Raw genomic sequence first — 19,300 nt, forward strand, 5'->3', positions numbered from 1 at the left:
AAATATGACTTATGGTCCAGACAATGCGGTATGTTCATCCTGAATAATGTGCCAAAGGTGTTTGATCAGATTGAGTTTAGGGCTCTATGTTTTTTTTCTTTTTCACACTCAACTCATAAATAGCCATCCCTTCATGGATCTAGTTTTACACACCGACACATGCGGCAAACGTGCCATTAAGTTACCTTGGGACTCTAAAATCTAATTATTTTTATTGTCATTGCATGACCTTCGTCTGTAAAGTAGAGCAGTTAGCACTTTATAAGATTTTTTAAAATTATCAATAATTATTGTGTTGTGCATTACATTTATGTTGCAAAAATATACTCTTTAATTTGAACTGACAGAAACCTCACGAGAACTTTGATTTGCAGCCTACATCAGAACTGAGAAGGTGTAAACTAGTTCCTCTGTTCTCTGTAATATTGGAACAACAAGAATAAAATTCAGTTCACCGAAATACTGAGTAAATCCTGTGGACTGAATAAAAAATGATTAGTTATAACTATGTTCAGATTTGTTCAGTCACTGCACAAAAGTTGAGAATATATATAAGTGCAAAAAGATAAGTGCACACAACAAATATAGATGGATAACGGGACCAGCAACGGCTGCTTGAGATAAAGTATCAAGATCTCTCAGCAGCATGTTTTGTTATTGTATTGTTCAAACGCAGACACTCACAGCTGTTTGAGAAAGCAAGCCGTGGAGCTGCAGGGCCTGTAATTAGTCACAGTCGATTCATTGTCATGAGAGATTTTCTCGCCCCAGAGAGAATGCGTTTAAGTAATTTCACACAGACTCGTTACTCCCCACACAACTGATTACAAAAAACAAGTTAGACAAGAGTTTTCAGCGAGGTTTATTTCAGAAAAAACCCCCAAAACGTTTATTGTTATTGTGAAGTCAGTGCCAGTACACAGCTCAGAGGCGTCAGGACTGCACGGGGGCTCTGCTAAATTGAATGCACTAACTCAATGTATCCCAGTTAAGTTTTACTGAATCAACTTTTTGAAATATTAACGAAGTCCTTTAAACATTATGAAACACAAAGCCAACAATACTGTACTGAGTATGACTGGATATGAGTGGCAGCGAGGAATATAAGAGCCCCTGACGTCACGTGTCTGATCATCGCGTGCATTTACGCAGCATGCTGGCAGGATAGTCGCGGCAGCAGGCAATGGATTTACAGTGGAGAGTAGCTGTAAAATTATTAGCATTATTTTATAGCTCTAATAACAGCACAAATATGCAGAGCAAAAATTCAGCTTATAAGAATTGCAAGTTTTCCTTCATTTCCTACATGTCGGCGGCACGGTGATCAACTGGTTAGCATGCCAGCCTCACAGTGCAGAGATGCAGGGTTCGATTTTGGCTCCGGCCTTCCTGTGTTCTCCTGTGTCTGTGTGGGTTTTCTCCAGGGATTCTCCAGCATTACCAAAACATGCATGGCGGTTTAATGGAATACTTTAAATTGTCCCGAGGTATGAGTGTGAGTGCGAATGGTTGTTTGTCTATGTGTGCCCTGCGATTGGCTGGCAACCAGTTCAGGGTGTCCCACGTCTACTGCCGGAAGAGAGCTGGGATAGGCTCCAGCATGCCTGTAACCCTTGTGAGGATAAGCCGATTTGAAAATGGATAGATATAAGATGTGACAATACTCAAACCACAGTTTTTAGCGATTGAACTATTAGAAAATGGATGAAAAATATTTTCAAAATTTAACAAACTCCAAGCCAAGAGCAGTATCACAGAACTAATATTTTGACCCTCTCATGCGTGATTGAGTGAAAGAAAACAGAATGACAGCCTAATTCTTCAACATTCGGGGACTTGATGGATAACAACAAAGAAAAATAGAAACAACATCAAATTAGTGTTTACCTTTTGGACCTGGAGGTAATCTCTCTTTGCTGATACACTGTTGAAATGAAGTCCATCATATCCAGATTGTAATGACTGACACACTGTTGTGGCACAGACTCCTGGCTTGCATGGCAGCACAAAGTCTCACGATCACGTGAACTCACTCTTTGTCTGTGCATAATAAATTACCGAATATTTTCTTGAAAGGTTGACCTTTAGCCCTGTTGAGAAGGACATATATCACTATCTTGCTCCACCACCTTGAACCAGTGGGACTCTACTCATCTCTTTGCTTCCAATTCAGGTCCCCTGCCAGTTTCCCAGTCCAGTGGCACATCACAAAGGATGGCGTCGATTAATAAGATCAGCAAACCAAAAATACTGCCACACTCTCAAACAGATCATGACATAATGCATTGCAGCCCATTTCTAAACACAACCAGATATAAGTAGGATCATATTGCACATTGAACCTGCTGCCCCTGGCAGATAAATATATCTGTAACCTGTGTGAAATCTCTCTCTGACGATAAATCTTGATGGTGGCAATGAGCCTTTTACATATACGTCTGTAGACTTTTCCTTTTGGGGGAAAAAAGCAAATTGACAGTTGATTTCACTTTTGTAGCATTTATTGTCCAATTTGGCAGATAAGTAACTTCTTTTTCAATATATATATATATAATATATATACACACACACACACACACACATAATTTGTTTTTGTTGAAGATTCACCAACTGGTTTGAAATGGCTGCAGAAGAATTGCAATTGACTGCGTGAGCTGCATTTTGGAAATCTCTCCACTAGAGTGGGGTGTCTGCCTGTTCACACATGGCATTGCAGCAGCGACCTGAAAACTAAAGTGTGGCTGTTTAAAAAAAATCCCCACTGGCCAAAACGTTCAGTACTGCATATGCGTATTCAATGCATACTCTAAAATTGGTATTTTGTGACAGTACAAAGAATATCACCAGTTTCTTAAATTAGAATAATTTTATCATAATCATATTCAAAATATTTCAGATAAAAGTGAACCTGTAAAATAAAAAAAATCTATAATTAAAAAAAGCAAAAAGAAAGCTAAAAAACTGTTTTATTATAGAACTTTAGAGGGCGTCTTCTCTCTGATTCTGACTTTCTTTCGTCGCAACAAATGTTTACATGATCGTGTAAAAGAGCATACAAATCTTGAGTTAATCTTAAAGTTAATTTTAGATCAATCAACAAGACCCTTCTCACATAGGGAAGTCTCTGAAGATTTGGGTGGGGGCAAGGCTGCTCTTCACATCTCCCAAAGTAGCACAATGAGTTCACTAATTTAGTCTGGGAACTCTTTGGAGAGAAACTCGCAAGCAACAGTATTTTCTAGGTGATTTAGTTTTGGATTATCAGAGTCTGTCATTGGCTTGTATTGTTTTCGTAGCAGGACACGACCCACACTGAGAAAAGGCCAGAACATGAGCAGGCCACGGTTAGTCTGCTCGCCCTGCCAAAACACAGGCCAGATCTTACAAACACGGCAAGCATAATAATGGTAATTTTGGATGCATTGCTCTCATGATTGTTGCAGTCTGATTGAATTTAAACCAGCCTGCGGGTGGTCCTGGATTTATCCTTCCTGTCATGTCTGCTTCTTTGCCACATGGAAAAAAAGAATCAAGTCGTCATCCATCCATCCATCTGTCCATCCATCTATTTTCTGATCCGCTTTATCCTCACAAGGGTTGCGAGGTGTGCTGGAGCTTATCCCAGCTGTCGTCGGGCAGTGGGCGGGGAACACCTTGAACCGGTTGCCAGCTAATCGCAGGGCACATAGAGACGAACCACCATCCGCGCTCACACTCACACTCACACTCACACTCACACCAGGGGACAATTAAGAGTGTTCAATTAGCCTGCCATGTATGTTTTTGGAATGTGGGAGTCCCCGGAGAAAACCCACGGAGGCATGGGAGAACATGTAAACACGAGTCATCATAAATAAATGAATAAATCAATAAATTAAAACACTCCAACACCATTATTACCTATTCTGTCAATATTTAGTGCAACTGCAATACTAAAATAACACGGTCTTGTTTTTTTATTAAACCGATATTTTGGGGGGAATATTGAAAAATCCCATCCTGTAAATCAATGACTTTTACATGACATTTTATACTTTTTATTTTTATTACGTGTATGTATAATCCACAAATTATATTTGTGTGTCGAATTGGGGGTGAAATGACCCACAACATACCAGGAGGATTACCAGTTTTGACATTCAAGCACTGAAAACTCACAGGTCATATCATCAACCCAACAAATGAGAGTACCTTCATTCCCAGTGAGAAGTGTTAACTGGGCAGGCAGATCGCCTAAAAGTGGTGTATTCTGGAGTGTAGTTGATCCAAAGTGTTCTAGAAAAATATACCTCAAAACTCATGCGTGATTTCACTCACGTCAGACCTCAGGAAACATTGTACATAGTATAAGACTTTAGTTTAGCTGCATGTTAATTTTTTTTAAACATGATTCATGGTTCCTACTTTACAGAGAAGGATTGGAGGTCTCACTTTAAGACATGAAGAAGCAAGCAGCAGCAAATGCAATTGAGGTTATGACAAAATGTCACCTGGCTACCTCAAACTTGATTTCATAGGCTCTATTTTCATGCCCATCAGAATAAGCCTAGCGCCCTTAAGGCATGGTCTACCTGTGTGGAGGCAGGTTGGACCTTGTTTTGGTATCTTTGCAGACAACCAAAGCCTGTTCCCTTTATGTGACACGTGTGACAGGCGTAATAGTAATCCTTGAAATGGCGGAAGAAGAAATACATTTGCTTTTGTCCTGCGGCAGTTCGGGGCATGCGAAATATGTTTACAAGTAATTGCAATTTTTGTTGGCTTGGGAGATCACAGACCTGTGAAGTGGGCACTTGAAACCGCCTTCCACCCGGGGTTATTGCATTTAATGAAAATGAAAGAAAAATTACAAAATGAAAAATAAAATTGGAAAAAAAAAATTAAAAATGACAATACTTGAAAAAATGATAAGAGAATGTAACTGCATTTTACGTTTATGAAACTATAATTAACTATAATTTCAAGTAGTTTTGTTCAAGGTGTTTCCTGTATTTACTGTATACATCAATACAAACATTAACCTGAGTTTTTCTCCCTTGCAAAGCACACCCCCCCACCAAAAAACAACAAAAACCAACCAAACAAACTAACAACAAAACAAAACATTAATTTTATTGAGGTATAGGAAGGTAAAAAAATGTAGTCTACATTGTGTCGTCCCTGGATGGCAGATTCCGTGGTCTACTACTGTAACTGTGATGTCATGAGTAATTATATTTTTGCACCGCCACGTCTTTTTCCTCGGCCTCCTCTAACTGTCACTCTTTCTGCTCCAGTGGTTGTACTCCACAGCAAAAGCTTAACTGTGGGTCGTTTATAGTGCTCAGGCTGACTACAACGTGAACTAATTATCTGAAAGGGAAAGTGTAAATAATAGCCATAAATGTGGATCGTGTTTGATCATTTGGAAACTGAGTCTGAAGCAGGAAGTTTCAGGTTACCAAATTCCAAAATACCAACCTCAAAGCATGTGTTTTTGCTGTCAGTGCTTTGTAATCGATATTAATAGTTTTAGAAATTGTGCGCCAAGAATCACTGTTATAGAGTTTAAACTTTCTGAAAAAAACCCCAACTGTGAATGTCTTTGTATGTACATAATGGTACTATTTATTTTCATATTTAATTTGATTTCAAAAGAAGACTCTGCTTGAGAATCAAATGTTAAAATTAAGGAATTGTTAGCGTTGGCTTCGTAATATTTAGATAGATGACTTGATCTTGGCCACTGTGTTGCTGTGACTTTTGCTCCTGGCTCGGCATCTTCTTATCTCTGACGAAATGAAATAAAATGATTTTCTTTTAATCATCAGTTGTGCTACTTTGTACTTTTGGAGAATCATCCACACGTATGAGTGAGGTGGTACTCTTGGTATGCCAAAAAGGGTCAGGGGTACTGTCTACAGTAGCATTATTTATTTGTGGTATTTTAACTGGTCAGGGCAGTTTCAGCTCCTGTCATGTTCAACATTGCGCCTGGTATTAATTAAACCAATGTTTAAATGTGTGTTGGCACAATGTAACAATGCTGGCATGGTTGTAAACATCTTTCCTTGTTACATAAAGGCCACATTTCCCAATTGAATTTTTGGGTTTTTAATTACGCACATTGCTCTTTATAAAGTACAAAATGTATTCTATGCTTCATTCTTCCTTTGCAGTCTGGTATACTGTTATTACCCACATGGATAAGATAAGATAAGAAACCCCTTATTTGTCGCACAATTACGAAATTTGCAACCTACAGCAGCAAAATTGAAGGCGGAGGTGGGGGCTGGGGTAGAAAAGAAAAACAAAACATTGCATGCACAAAATACATGTTTCAGAAAAAGAAAGAAAAGGAGCAAGTGGTTTTATGTTTGTGGCAGGTACATAATGTCACAAAAAGCATTTACTGTTTCGTGATGCCCGATTATGCATTGTTACTAGTCTGGACTTAAAGAATCTATATTTGAGCTTCAGACTTACAAGTTACAAGCGCTTAAACTGGGCTTTCAAACTAACTACAGTCTCAAAACTAAATTCTCCTTCTTCTCCCTATGAGTGAATTTCATTAGCATCCGCTTCCAAAGTGTGGGCATGAAGACATAATTTTATAATTTCATATTTACAGCAAATTGTTTAACTTGCAAGATGACGTAACTGAATGCACCTCTTACAAACATCCAACTAGAGCTGTGGAACAACAATCAAGCATTTTGGCTATGTTCACACTACAGCTAAATTCAAATTTTTGCCACACATAGATTTTTTTCATGCAGTGTGAACTGTATAATTAAGATTTTTTGTCGGATTTTTATGTTTTTATGCCTCTTTCCTATGTGGCTATAAATCAACCTATCCGACATACAGTATACGTCATTAAGAGCTCAATATACGTCGCCGATGATCAGGGCCTGATGTTTTACAGATAGCAAGATAACAAATGTTAATCTGCCTGGAGATATATGAAAAACAAGACTTTGTTGAACATACCCTGTCTGCTCGGGATACACAGTACATGTGAAATTGCAGAGCGTTTCACAGAACTGTTCAGCTGTACACATACACACACACACACACAAGTACTGTAAGCGGTCTGATGAAAGGTACACAGTATGGGAATTGCCGTGGGTGCTTCGGCGAGAAGAATAACAACATGAAAAGTCTACAAGAAAATACAGGAGAGTCACTCTCCGGGGATGGAAGGCGCTAAACGATTCGAACTGTTGCTTATATGAAAATTAAAAAAAATACTTAATTGAGGAGACCACTCTGAAATGGCAGAGTGGCATTCCTGACAAATTGGAGCAAATTATTCAAATGTTCCTTCTCATTGTTGCAGAATGTAAATTCATAGTCAGTGGAACTTGTTTTGTTTTGTGATGCTGGTCAGTCTCAAGCTTGTTCATATTCACAAAGTGATTCCTTCAAATTATCGTCATTTGGACACTAGCCTGGAAAGCCACACCAAGAGCACGCGATTCAAAGCGGCTGGGCCTCTGTCCAAAACAAGCCATAGAACCAAATTGATTTACTTGCTGTGCTCTGTATCCTTTGTGCTCAATGTCACTCTTCGGGGGGCGGAAGTCCACCCTCATTCAAAATGGCACGTTTTTTTTCCCTCCCAACATCACGTCCACTCTTTGCTGATTGGTTCATTGCGTTTGTCTGTTTGCTAAGGTTTGCTCCATCTCAGAAATGTGCTTGATGAGCCTACTCACTGGCGATTGAGCCTGGATTTCCAGGCTATTTGTATGCGAACAGGTTGGGGTGAGCTAAATTTAGCTAAAATCCCAGATGTGGTATTCTGTGGAAGTCTGACATCAAACAAATGTCTCAAATTCGATGCGTCAACTTAAATTACATTTTGGCCCGGCCTATTTTAAATGTGATAGAAATCGGATGGCTCCTCATATTCTAAATGTTTTACTACTGCCCTCAAGACATTCTGCTAGTCAATAAGACAAAATGGGTCTTATCTGTTTGCGAGCAGATGTTGAGTGGGAGGACTCGAGAGTAGCTGTCGACTTGCCAGCAAATGTTAGATGCTTGGCTCTTTTTGGTTGACTACAGCAATTTACAGGACAAAGGGGTATTTTTCCTGTCATCCACCCAGCTCAAAGATCACTCCTCTGAGATTATAGGTTCAGATGTAGTTATTTTCTCTGAGGAAAAACTGTGAGAGCGTTAGGAAGCATCAGGGAAGGTATATATTTGTAGCTAAAGTGTTCCAATTAATTCTCTAAAGTAATAGAAATTAATGATATCTCACTGGGGCCAATTGTATGGATGAATGCCAGCTTTTAATTTCGTCATATTTAATTCAAATTCCTTCCCATTATGTTCACATTGTCATTCTCCCCCGCATCTAATGGCGAGCAGGCGTATATGTTTTCGTCATGCCAGAACCAGGACTACTTTCTGTTTCCATTTGTAAAAATCTGTCAATTTCACCGTGTGACTCTGAATTCGCACCCTATGGAGCGGCTAGTTTTGCTGTCCTCTGGGCATTCTGGAGGGGTAAGAAAGGGGGACTTCTAGTGTTCTCCAAAGTTTTTCCTTAATTTTTTGAGGTGGTCAAATTGTATGACCTGACGGGTGTTTAACTATAGAAGTTCTACTGCTAACCATCTAATCTATAGCTTGTATATAACCCCAATGTGATTTTTTTCCCCCTTTACTCAGGAGAGACAGCGACTGGAGACAATCCTAAATCTCTGTGCTGAGTACAACAAAGGAGAGTGCAACAGCTCGGACCCACTCAGCTTTGGGAAGACAAGTTTCCTAGGGGAGTTTTCAGATGGCTCAGTGCAGGGTGCCTCCGTCAACAGCGTCCTTGGAGGAACATCGACCTCAGCCCCTTTGCGTCTGGCACAGAGACAAAAGGAGAGCGATGAGGAAAACCTGAAGGAGGAGTGTAGTAGTACAGAGAGCACTCATCAGGAGGTGAGGACATCTCTGGCTCCGTGCACAGCATCAGACCTACTCAATGGAGACAAACAGGTCAGATGGAATGCTTCGTTCACGTATGGTCGGCATGCTGCAGCACAACCCAGCGTGTGCAAAAATGATCCCTGGCCTAATTGAAAACAGAAGCTCACGATTAGCATATTTTACTGAATCCTTGCAGTTGTTTATTTAGTGTACTCATGGTTTACATCACAACGGCAGTTTCCCAGCACAGCTTAAAACAAAATACTGGCTGCTTATGTCAAATCCATTTTGTGTTCACCAACTTGTGTTCACCAACTTCCTCTATTCAATTTGATTTGTTGAATTATTTCCCTTTATCCATCTATCCATCCATCTATCCATTTGCTGAAGTGCTGGAGCCTATCCCAGCTGTCTTGGGGCAGTAGGTGGGGGACACCGTGAACCGGTTGCCAACCCTTTAAAGCAGGGTTTTACCAGGCACATTGGCATAGTAAACAAAACCCACGCATGTTAATATTCATGTGAGCTTCATCCATAGTGGTATACTCAATTCATTAAAAAAACAACAACAACAACAAATGTTTTTTGGGGCTGTTCATAGAATTTGCATGGCTGATTTTTATACGCGTTGGATACTGTTGATGCTTTAACTGAAGCATAATAAGACATTGGCCCCTCTACCTGCAGCATGAGGATGTGGTCAGTTCAGATCGAATGGAGCTTGGTTACCTGGAGGAAGAGAGAGTACGTGTACTGTCACGGCTTGATGAACTCAAAACTCGGCTGACGGAGCTGGAGCAACAATACCAAGAGTCCAAACAAGAGGTAGTGTGAAGCTAGCACTGCAAATAAATGATGCTATTGAACTCAAAATACAATGTGTAAATATACATTTTATGGACAAAAGCTTTGGACGCATGGCTATTATACCTAGGGGAGCTAAAGGTATAATGACGTGCGTACCTAGTCTTACCATTGATGTCCTAAAAGCTTCAGCTACTTTTGAGAGATACATTGATAGATTTTTCTCATAAATCATTGTACAAAACCAATAGGTTAAATAATCTTAATTATTATAAGAAAACTAATTGTCATGGCCAATCCATCCATTTTCTGATCTCCTTATCCTCACAAGGGTCGTGGGGTGTGCTGGAGCCTATCCCAGCTGTCTTCAGGCAGTAGGCAGAGTACACTCTGAACTGGTTGCCAACCAATCGCATGGCGCACATAGATGAACAACCATCTGCACTCACACTCACACCTAGGGACAATTTAGAGCAGGCATGTCCAACTCCGGGCCTGGAGGGCTACTGTCTTGCCTGTTTTCCGGATCTCCCTGCTGCAACACAACTCATTTAGACGATCAGCTCATCAGCCAGTTTTGAAGCAGCATTAGAACGATCCTGATTAGTTGAATCAGGTGTGCTGCTCCTGAGAGAGCTGGAAAACAGGCAGAACAGTCGCCCTCCTGGCCGGCAGTTGGAGACCCCTGATTTAGAGTGTTCCATTAACCTGCCATGCATGTTTTTGGAATGTGGGAGGAAATCAGAGTACCCTGAGAAAAAAACACAGGTATGGGGAGAATATGGAAACTCCACACAGTATCAGGCCGGAGGCAGAATCAAACCCTGCACCTCTGCACTGTGAAGCCGACGTGCAAACCAGTTGACCACCGGGCCGCCTACTTATACATATATAAGCTGTACAGTATATCATTTTCAGCGGTAGGAGTAAAATAAATAAATAAACAAACAAACAAATAAATAAATAATACAAATAGTTTTTCCACTACTCTAGGCGGAAATGGAGTGTGCCTTGCTGCAGGGAGAGAGGCAGGCAGAACTCGACCAGATGGAGGCAGAGACGGACATCATTAGTCAGCTGCAGTGCAAGCTAGATGAGCTGGAAATTGCCATTCAGCGAGAGAAAGACAAGGTACAGGTCATTTCATTTTTCTGATTGTGGCAAAGAGAAAAGACACACACACTTTACTTCTGCTTTTCTTCCATCGCAAAGCTACACTTCCTGTTGTTTCACCATTGCTGATGTCGTTGTATAAGATGTTGCAAGTATCAGTATGAGACATTGTAACTAAGATTTTGAAGGCATTTAAGGGATTGTGAAATTTTGGTTGATTGACCTGAACCCTCTAGTCAATTTCTCAGATTTTTACTCTGCTGTCTCATTAACATCCATTAACACCCTCTCAATTGATTACCCCGCTTCTTCAAATTCAATCGCTGCTCGTCTGATCCGTGTTTCTTTTTTTGGTTTCGAAAACTTGCATGACACAGACCTTGAAGGCTTCACTTTCGGTGTCTCCTTTGTTCTGTTGCGCACCTGCGTTGCAAATGGGGTTCAGGAGGGTATTCTCATAGCTTACAGAAAAACTGCATTTTCTTTTGCCCACATCTGCCACTTTGTAACAGTTGGGGGATTAAAAAAATTTCTGGGAAAACCCATGCTCTTTTTATCGTCAGGTTTCTGTTTGCTTATTTACTTTGAATGTCCAAGTCGTCTTTGGCAAGAATTTTAATTCACAGAAATTCACTTTCAGGATGAAAACCATCCCTCAAGAACACTTGGTTTACTGCTAACACGTTCAGCTTTTTATTTGCATGGCATGAAATTTGAGCAGCGTGTGTCTCTTTCTTGCTTTCTCTCCCCTTTCTCTCACTCCATCCCTCCACCAACCCCAATTCCAACCATCCATACTCTGTGTGGGTGTGTGCACTGTCTTTCTAGGAGAGGGCTAATGTTGAGGCTGAGCGTCAGGCCCTGCGGACTCTCCAGGAGGGCCATGCTGAGCTGAAGAACCAGCTGCATAACTGTCCCGAGTCCCTGCGCGAACAGTTACAGGAACAGTTCAAAAGGGTGGGTCGTCAGTCGAGCAGAAATACTCTAGCAAGCGAGTTCATTCAGAAATTGCCAAAACCGCCAGTGGAATCAGGGACTTAAACCGAGACGCAGATTTTGAAAGCCCCGGTCCCTCCATGGCATCGTCTCCCATATAAAGCAGAGCTTAGTTACACAAATACTCATCACGATACCACAACCCTGCACAATATGCAAATTAGGATGGCTACTCGAGGTGCAACAAAAAACAATTTGAATCGAAACATCTGTTTTTCTTTAAAAGATACAAGTGCGTCTAACCAAATTGTTGCACTTTAACGCAAATATATCAAGATGCACATTGAATCATATTTTATTGGAGAGATCTACAGTTTCTTGAAGGAAATGCCACATTTACAGTACATCCCAATGTATTTAAAATGATGGCAAGAAACTAATTGCATCTACCTAAGCCTAATTGCATCTACCTAAGCCATAACATCAAATCGAATCCCACTGTATCAAACCAAATGAAATTGTTCTACTTCGAAATCAAAACGTCTTTGAATCGTATTGCACCTCAAATATTGAGATTCGTCTTTAATTGGAGAGATGCACACCCCTACTCACTACATTAATAAAAATGCTTGGTTACCAAAAAAGCCTTTCAAAATGGTTTGGCAAATTTGTTATAACTCGTGCTGTAATTTGAGAGTTTTCAGTACTTTGATTTATGTTTTTATTGGTGAACTCTGAACAATGTATGTCCATGTACAGTTGGGCATACATCCAACTGTCTAGATTTCTTTAACTGTAATGGGAATTAGTTCTTTACCCCTGGTTGGTGCATTGAAGTAAACTGGGAGGTTGAAAATGAATCACCCTTAACTCTTCATCTTGCTGTCAGAGATTTTAATTGTGGATTTAAAATACCTCAACATTGTTTTTTGGGTCAGAACTGCTGACAGTACAGTTATCCATGAATATGCAAACAAAGCAAATACTGCACTACCGTAACCTGGTTTTCATCTGTTTTGTCCTGGTAAATTTGGATTTCCCAGCTGTCTTCAATACAGCATATCGGTAGTATATAAAAAAAGAAATTCTTACACCATTTAAGAAGAAACCTGAAAACAAATGAATATGAAAGCTAAAAAGCTAAGAGAATATTTTGTCTTTGTAGTCTGAGTGCTGAACTTTGAAGCAAAGTTGCCAAAGTAACCCACCCTCAACTTTGACATATCTTTTTGAAAATGCCATGCTCTTCAAAGCAACTGCTGAGGACCTTGTAGTTCAGCCGTGCTGAATAAATTTTTGCTGAAAAAGAAGTCAGGATGACATGACGTGCTAATGGTTTTGTGTGGCACATCATGCCTGCTTTGACTGATCAAGTATTGTAACGTGCACTGTAGCAGACACAATTGCAAACAATGGACTATTTTTGTGAGAAGTCCTTGTAGTGTCCTTCACAAAGGTGAACATTTTTCTCCCCTATGATGCCACACCAATGTTTTCTGCAACTCCCAATATCGTCACGGAATCTCACAAATGGTTTCTGATTACGTTAGCTCCTCCTGACGTATGCTGGTAAAATCTGGCTCATGTGCATGTTCGTGCTGCACTGCATGTGTGGTTCTGATCTGCATTTCTTCAGCAATTTGTCATGGCCGGCTTACGTCTGTTAACCGCACACTAATCAATTAACATGGACCAAGACTAAAGCTGTCCTTTGCCCCCCCCATTATCATCCAGTTATTTAAGTGACTATTGGTTCAAAAGTAAAATATCATTGGTGTTTGTCTTGGTTACAATGTTAACCAATGTTGTGCACGTCAGTGACATTTTGTTTTACAGACCCATGACGATTTAAAGCCCTGTACAGCAGGTCCACAGCTGCGATTTTAAGAGTCTGTCTGCAAAATAAAAATATGTCTGAAATTGTAGCTATTAAAAGTACAGACATCTTATTCAGTATTACACAGAGGGTACAAAGAGAGGAAAGATAGGACGGTGTGCTAAATCAGGGGTCTCAAACTAAATTGAACTGGGAGCTGCTGAAGCTAAGGCGTGGGTGAGGCTGGGCGGCTTTAGGTTTAAAAAAAATGCATTTATTAAAGGCAGAAAAAATATATTCATATATTCTTAAATGCTATGGCTTCTGTTATACCCTACAGTTTTTCAGTGCTTTGGTTCCGGTTTTCCACAAGAAAAGCTCTGATAAAACATTCCACTGTTCTCAAATATCTTAATTTTTATTTTTCTACACAAAATAAGAGAGAAAAAAAAAATAAACAAACCAAAAACGTAATTTCCGCTGGTACTAGATCGACTCAGGGTCCTGCACCTGCACATGATGTCAAGCACGACACAGTTTGTGATTGGTTGAAGGTCAGAAACCATAGAAACACAAAGTGTGGTGACCGTTTAATATTAAATACATAAAAATAAAAACAATAAAAAAGATCGGCTTGGAGCTAGTATGGAGCTAATGCTAACATGTACTGTACACATACACATAAAACTTCGTTTGTGTATATGTAATAATGCTAGCTCTGTGTTAGTGTCTTAGCACTCATTTTCACCGTTCTTGTGCGTGTGCAACGTCAGGTCTGGTGCTTCGAAGCACCCGGACAATAATATATAAGATAAATAATAAAATAACAGTCAGACTGGTGTGTTGTTTATCTGTTTAACTGTGTATTCAGCACCAGCGGCAGGTTGTTTACATCTGTGGTTTACACGTGTATTCAAGCCGGTGCGGGGGACCGTTGCATGGCCACGTTGCCGCTATAGTCTGGGTGCTCCCAAGCTGTCGACCTTCGAATGAGACAGACCTACCTATTTAGCACAGAGGTAGTGCTAACAAATACAGCATCCATGTCAAACTTGCGCGGGCCGCACTAACATTAAACTTTCACATCAAGGTGGGGGCCTCAAATTAGCATCCTGCGGGATGCATTTGGCCTGCAGGCCGCAAGTTTGAGACCGGCGTACTAAATAAACATAATGTATAAAACATGTTACTATATTTTGTATGTGTGGTTTTTCTCCAGGTGCTCCAGCTTCCTCCCACAAACATGCTTCTTTACATTAACTGAACGTTTAAATTGACCAAAGGTGGTCAAGTCCGGTCCAGAGTTTATCCCATCTCTTGTGCAAAGTGAGCCAGTATAGGCTCCAGCTCACCCATGACCACTAACGAGGACAAGTGGCTGTAAAAGTAGATGGGTTGATGTCTTGTCGTAAAATGTTAATTAATTTTAATAGCTATTATATATTATTTTAATTCTCTTTTAAACATGCCGCCCAGATGTAAAAGTCAAAGTATTTTGTTTTGCTCTTGGAACCTAACCTGTCTGAAAATGATTTTGAAGCAGTATTGGTGGTGATTTAATCCAATCCGTCACTTGTGCCCATTTGTTAGGATGGAGAAGCTCTGGAAGCAGGAAGCAAGAAATTTGAGGATCTGGAGTTTCAACAACTTGAGAGGGAAAGCAGCTTGGAGGAGGAAAGGGAGACAATGAGCCAGCAGTTGCTGCAGGAGAGAGCAGAGTACCATAGGACCGTGGCCAAAAGGAAGGTACGGCAGCCTATAACAACGATTCCTTGACAGGATCTCTGAAGGCCACTGCTTTCTTGAAACATGTTACATGTTGTGTCATTAATCACAAACAGTATCTGCGTCAATTCTGATGAAATTCTTGGGGAAGATGAATTTGGCAACTTTTTCACTAGGTCTTGCGAATATCTATATCATTTGCTTTAGGTTGAGATGTAAAGGTAAGGTCCAAATCACTGATGAAAAAGGGACATTATTGTTTTACCAGTTGACTCTTATCTCAAGTTCAGACTCTGTACACACAGACGCACGCAAGCACGCACACATACACACACACGCACGCACGCACGCACGCACGCACACACACACACACACACACACACACACACACACACACACACACACACACACACACACACATATACACACACACACACACACAGAGCATTCCATTAACCTGTCATGCAGGTTTTTGGAATGTAGGAGAGGAAACTGGAGAAAAACCTACACAGGCACGAGGAGAACATGCAAACTCCACACAGGCTGCCCGGGGCCTGGATTCATATCTTGCACCTCTGGACTGTGAGGTGGCTGTGCTGACCAGTTGACCGCCGTGCCACTTGCTTGAAACCATTTGTACATTATTTTGCTCCATGTGATTTTTTTTTTTAAATCCCACTCGATCTTCATAGTCTTGCATTACACATGCTATGCCCTTACCTGGTTTACCATAACATGATATGTGCTTATTCAGGAGAAAGTGACTGCTTTGGAGAACCAAGCCAACCAGTTGGGCCTCCAGGCATCTCAGGAATGTGAGCGTCTTGCCAAAGACAGGACCATCATGCTGCAAATGCTCCAAAAGGTTCACAATTTAAAATATGGCTAATTGCAGTAAATGCAGATCTAGCAGGATTACAGATTTGAATTCATTTTAGTCACTGGCCCAGTTGAATGTAGTGAAGATTCGCTTTATAAGAATTGTCTTTGTCTTGTAAAGGAGAAGGAGAGGCTATCTGCTTTGGAACAGAGGTACCACAGTTTAACTGGAGGAAAGAGCTTTCCCAAGTCCCCTACAGCCATGAGAGAAGTAAGATTTAATGTTGTTGTTATCCAATGCACTCACACCCATAAACAAAAGGCAGCTTTGCTTCGGTGATGAATGACTGACTCTTGCCTTTGTGTTTGTTAGTCTGCTTTTCACTTTAGTCTTGCTTATTTTCATTGCTTGTTGACTTACATTTTTTTTTTAGTTTACTCATCTTATACACTTGTATGTCACTTCATAAAGCCATAACAGAACTTCTGTGTCTAAAAAAACTTCTGTGTCTACCTTTAACTGTCAAAAAAAAGAGTCACAGTGCCTTCGTAAGTACTGTATTTTTTTTCACTTATTTCCAGCAAGGCAATATTTTTCACTACACATAAAATCTCTGAACCTTGAAGACCTGACATAAACCCAGATCATCAAAACATCTGGCTCTTCTTTGCTTGACGTGTCGATTACACTGGACTCACGATCAGATATTTCTTTTCCGGAATTTTTAGGAACGTCCACTTCCATCTCTGATACATGTAATGAAAACATTTCGTGAAGTTTATAATAAGGTAACCATAAGAGTTATTTATTCGGTCACTGCTCTTCGTGGACTAACTTTAGGAAGACCCCCAAAGGTATAAAATAAATAAATCAATCAAATAGATTTCAAATGATACCTGGAACAGAGTTGTATTTTGAAATCTACCTCTCCTCCTTAACTTTTTGTATTCTGATTATGACCCCAATCCATCACTTTTACTGGCCCTAATCACATCATTATGTCATGCCATTGATCAGTTGTAGAGTGGTTGTCTCCCAACCCAGAGGTTATGGGTTTGATCCCTGGCACTTGTGATGGTGTTGAAATGTCCTTGAGCGAGATAGTGAAACCTGCAGTGGCCCCTAATGCTGCATCATCACTAAATGAATGAGGAGTCCCTGTTGAAGTGCTTTGAGTGCCTTGGAGATGAAAAAGCGCTTTACAAGTGTAAGCCCAAAGCCCCATAACATCTATATGATGTGGTAGGTCCCTGTACATTTACCAATGGGCTTGTTAACACAAAACATTATTTGTGTTGTTCATTTTCTGAAATCTCAATGCAGACATTTAAATGGGGGCAAAGGGACCCCAATGCAGCCTCAATGCAATGTTTTAATGTTTTGCCGTGTTGCTATAAAATGGGTTCTATCATGCAAATCCTTTGTACCATATTGTCCCGAATAAAAGACGGCCCTGATTATAAGAGGAGCCCCTCTTTTTCAAGACTCGTTTGAAAAAAGACTTTTTTAACACCAAATTAATTTTTATACAGTAAATAATTACAGTACATCTGAAACAAATGATTATAACATATTTGAGAGAAAAAGCATGTTATTTTGCCTCATTCAAATCTTAACACCTGAACATTTAAATATGTAAACTACCGTGACCCATGTGAGGATATAGTGGATCGGAAAATGGATGGATGGATTTCACCCCCCCCCCCCATCCATCTGTGTGAGTGTGTGTGTGTGTGTGTGTGTGTGTGTGTGTGTGTGTGTGTGTGTGTGTGTGTGTGTGTGTGTGTGTGTGTGTGTGTGTGTGTGTGTGTGTGTGTGTGTGTGTGTGTGTGTGTGTGTGTGTGTGTGTGTGTGTGTGTGTGTGTGTGTGTGTGTGTGTGTGTGTGTGTGTGCGTGCGTGCGTGCGTGCGTGCGTGCGTGCGTGCGTGTGTGTGTGTGTGTTCTGGAAGGAGTATGTGACAGTGAGCCATTTGAGTCAGATGTATGGGATGCCCAAGGTGGAGTCCTCTCCCACCTCTCCACTTTGCCATCCCCTGCAGTCTGAAGCTGTAGATACAACCTTCTCCTGCTCCCCCTCTTCTCCCAACATCTCCTGGTCTTTCCCTGTGGAGGTGTGTGCTGTCCTTCTCCTTTTACTCCTCACGTAACCTCTGAAAGCACCAATATCTCCCTATCCTCTATGTACAGCATTTTTCTGTAATTCTGTACTCTTAACCTATCGTAAGTTTCTCATCTCCCACTGATAAATAGTAACGGTGCAATCATGACTTAAATCTGAGGCACTTTAATGTCTACGTCAGTGCTACGAGATATTACCAGAGTTGTTATTGTCGACAAAGGCCCATTGAGGCACTTTGCAGTGTGATTTAGCATTGCTCTTCCCCAGCTCAGTCCTACATTGTTGTTTTCAAAGAGTGGTGAAAAGTAGTTTTCATTAACATACTGCCGTATTTACGATAGAAATGTGACAGTCATTAGGTTGTGACTACCGTATTTTCACGACTATTCGACGCATCGTAATAATGGCCGCAGTCTCATTAATGCGTGACATTTCTGTATTTTACACATACACAGGACGCATCGTACGAATAGCCGCAGTTTTACAGTGGTAAAACATACGCCAGCTTAAACATACGGCATGCATGCGCGCACTCTAACACGTTAGCTTGAAGCATACGGTAGCATGCCAAGACATACAGATAAGATAAAAACACGTTTTTAAAAAGGCAACGAAAGCAGAACTGAGTTCGGGTGTATTTTATTTAGCCATCGTACAATGTTCTCACGTTTTTCGATCAATCATCACCCAGAAATCCATCAAAGTCCTCATCCTCTGTATCAGAAGCAGAGGACTGCACATCTCAGTTGTCATTGAATGCATCACATGCTAGTGTGAGTTGCTACGCATTGCCGAGCGGAAAGAAGGAGTAGCAACAGCAAAGTCAACATTTCTCTCGTGTGAAGCTTTCCCACATTTGAAAGTAAAGAACAGAGCGAAACATGGTGGCAGCGCGTGTGTGTGTAGAAAGAATTGTGCAAGTACCGTAATCCATCAAAAACGCCGCGTTCCCTCTCGTTGTTGCGTATTGTGGCGTAACTCGCCAAGCGCTGCCTCTCACTCTTTGTAAAGTTGTGTTTGCCACCGATCATCCATTGTTCCCATGCTGTTTGCA

At 40.7% G+C, this 19,300-nt stretch overlaps 2 protein-coding genes across 16 annotated transcripts in view; one reads left to right on the top strand and one right to left on the bottom strand.

Moving 5' to 3' along the window:
* LOC127609110 (alpha-2-macroglobulin-like protein 1) overlaps window positions 1-19,300 on the bottom strand; it is a 254,157-nt gene that overhangs the window by 138,066 nt on the left and 96,791 nt on the right. The gene's annotated exons all lie outside the window — the stretch shown is intronic.
* phldb1b (pleckstrin homology-like domain, family B, member 1b) overlaps window positions 1-19,300 on the top strand; it is a 149,719-nt gene that overhangs the window by 102,495 nt on the left and 27,924 nt on the right. For 11 of the 15 annotated variants that reach the window (XR_007964469.1, XM_052078808.1, XM_052078813.1 and 8 more), the window contains 8 exons: window positions 8,665-8,982; window positions 9,601-9,738; window positions 10,711-10,848; window positions 11,659-11,787; window positions 15,173-15,328; window positions 16,062-16,172; window positions 16,308-16,397; window positions 18,077-18,238. Coding sequence is in view for 14 of the 15 variants with exons in the window: in XM_052078808.1 (XP_051934768.1) it covers window positions 8,665-8,982; window positions 9,601-9,738; window positions 10,711-10,848; window positions 11,659-11,787; window positions 15,173-15,328; window positions 16,062-16,172; window positions 16,308-16,397; window positions 18,077-18,238 (1,242 nt within the window). In the remaining variant the exon portion in view is untranslated. The remainder of the gene's footprint in view (window positions 1-8,664; window positions 8,983-9,600; window positions 9,739-10,710; window positions 10,849-11,658; window positions 11,788-15,172; window positions 15,329-16,061; window positions 16,173-16,307; window positions 16,398-18,076; window positions 18,239-19,300) is intronic. The other 4 variants (XM_052078817.1, XM_052078818.1, XM_052078811.1 and 1 more) reach the window with 3 other exon arrangements.

This window comes from Hippocampus zosterae, chromosome 10 (assembly GCF_025434085.1).
Source record: "Hippocampus zosterae strain Florida chromosome 10, ASM2543408v3, whole genome shotgun sequence".
NCBI lineage: Eukaryota > Metazoa > Chordata > Actinopteri > Syngnathiformes > Syngnathidae > Hippocampus > Hippocampus zosterae.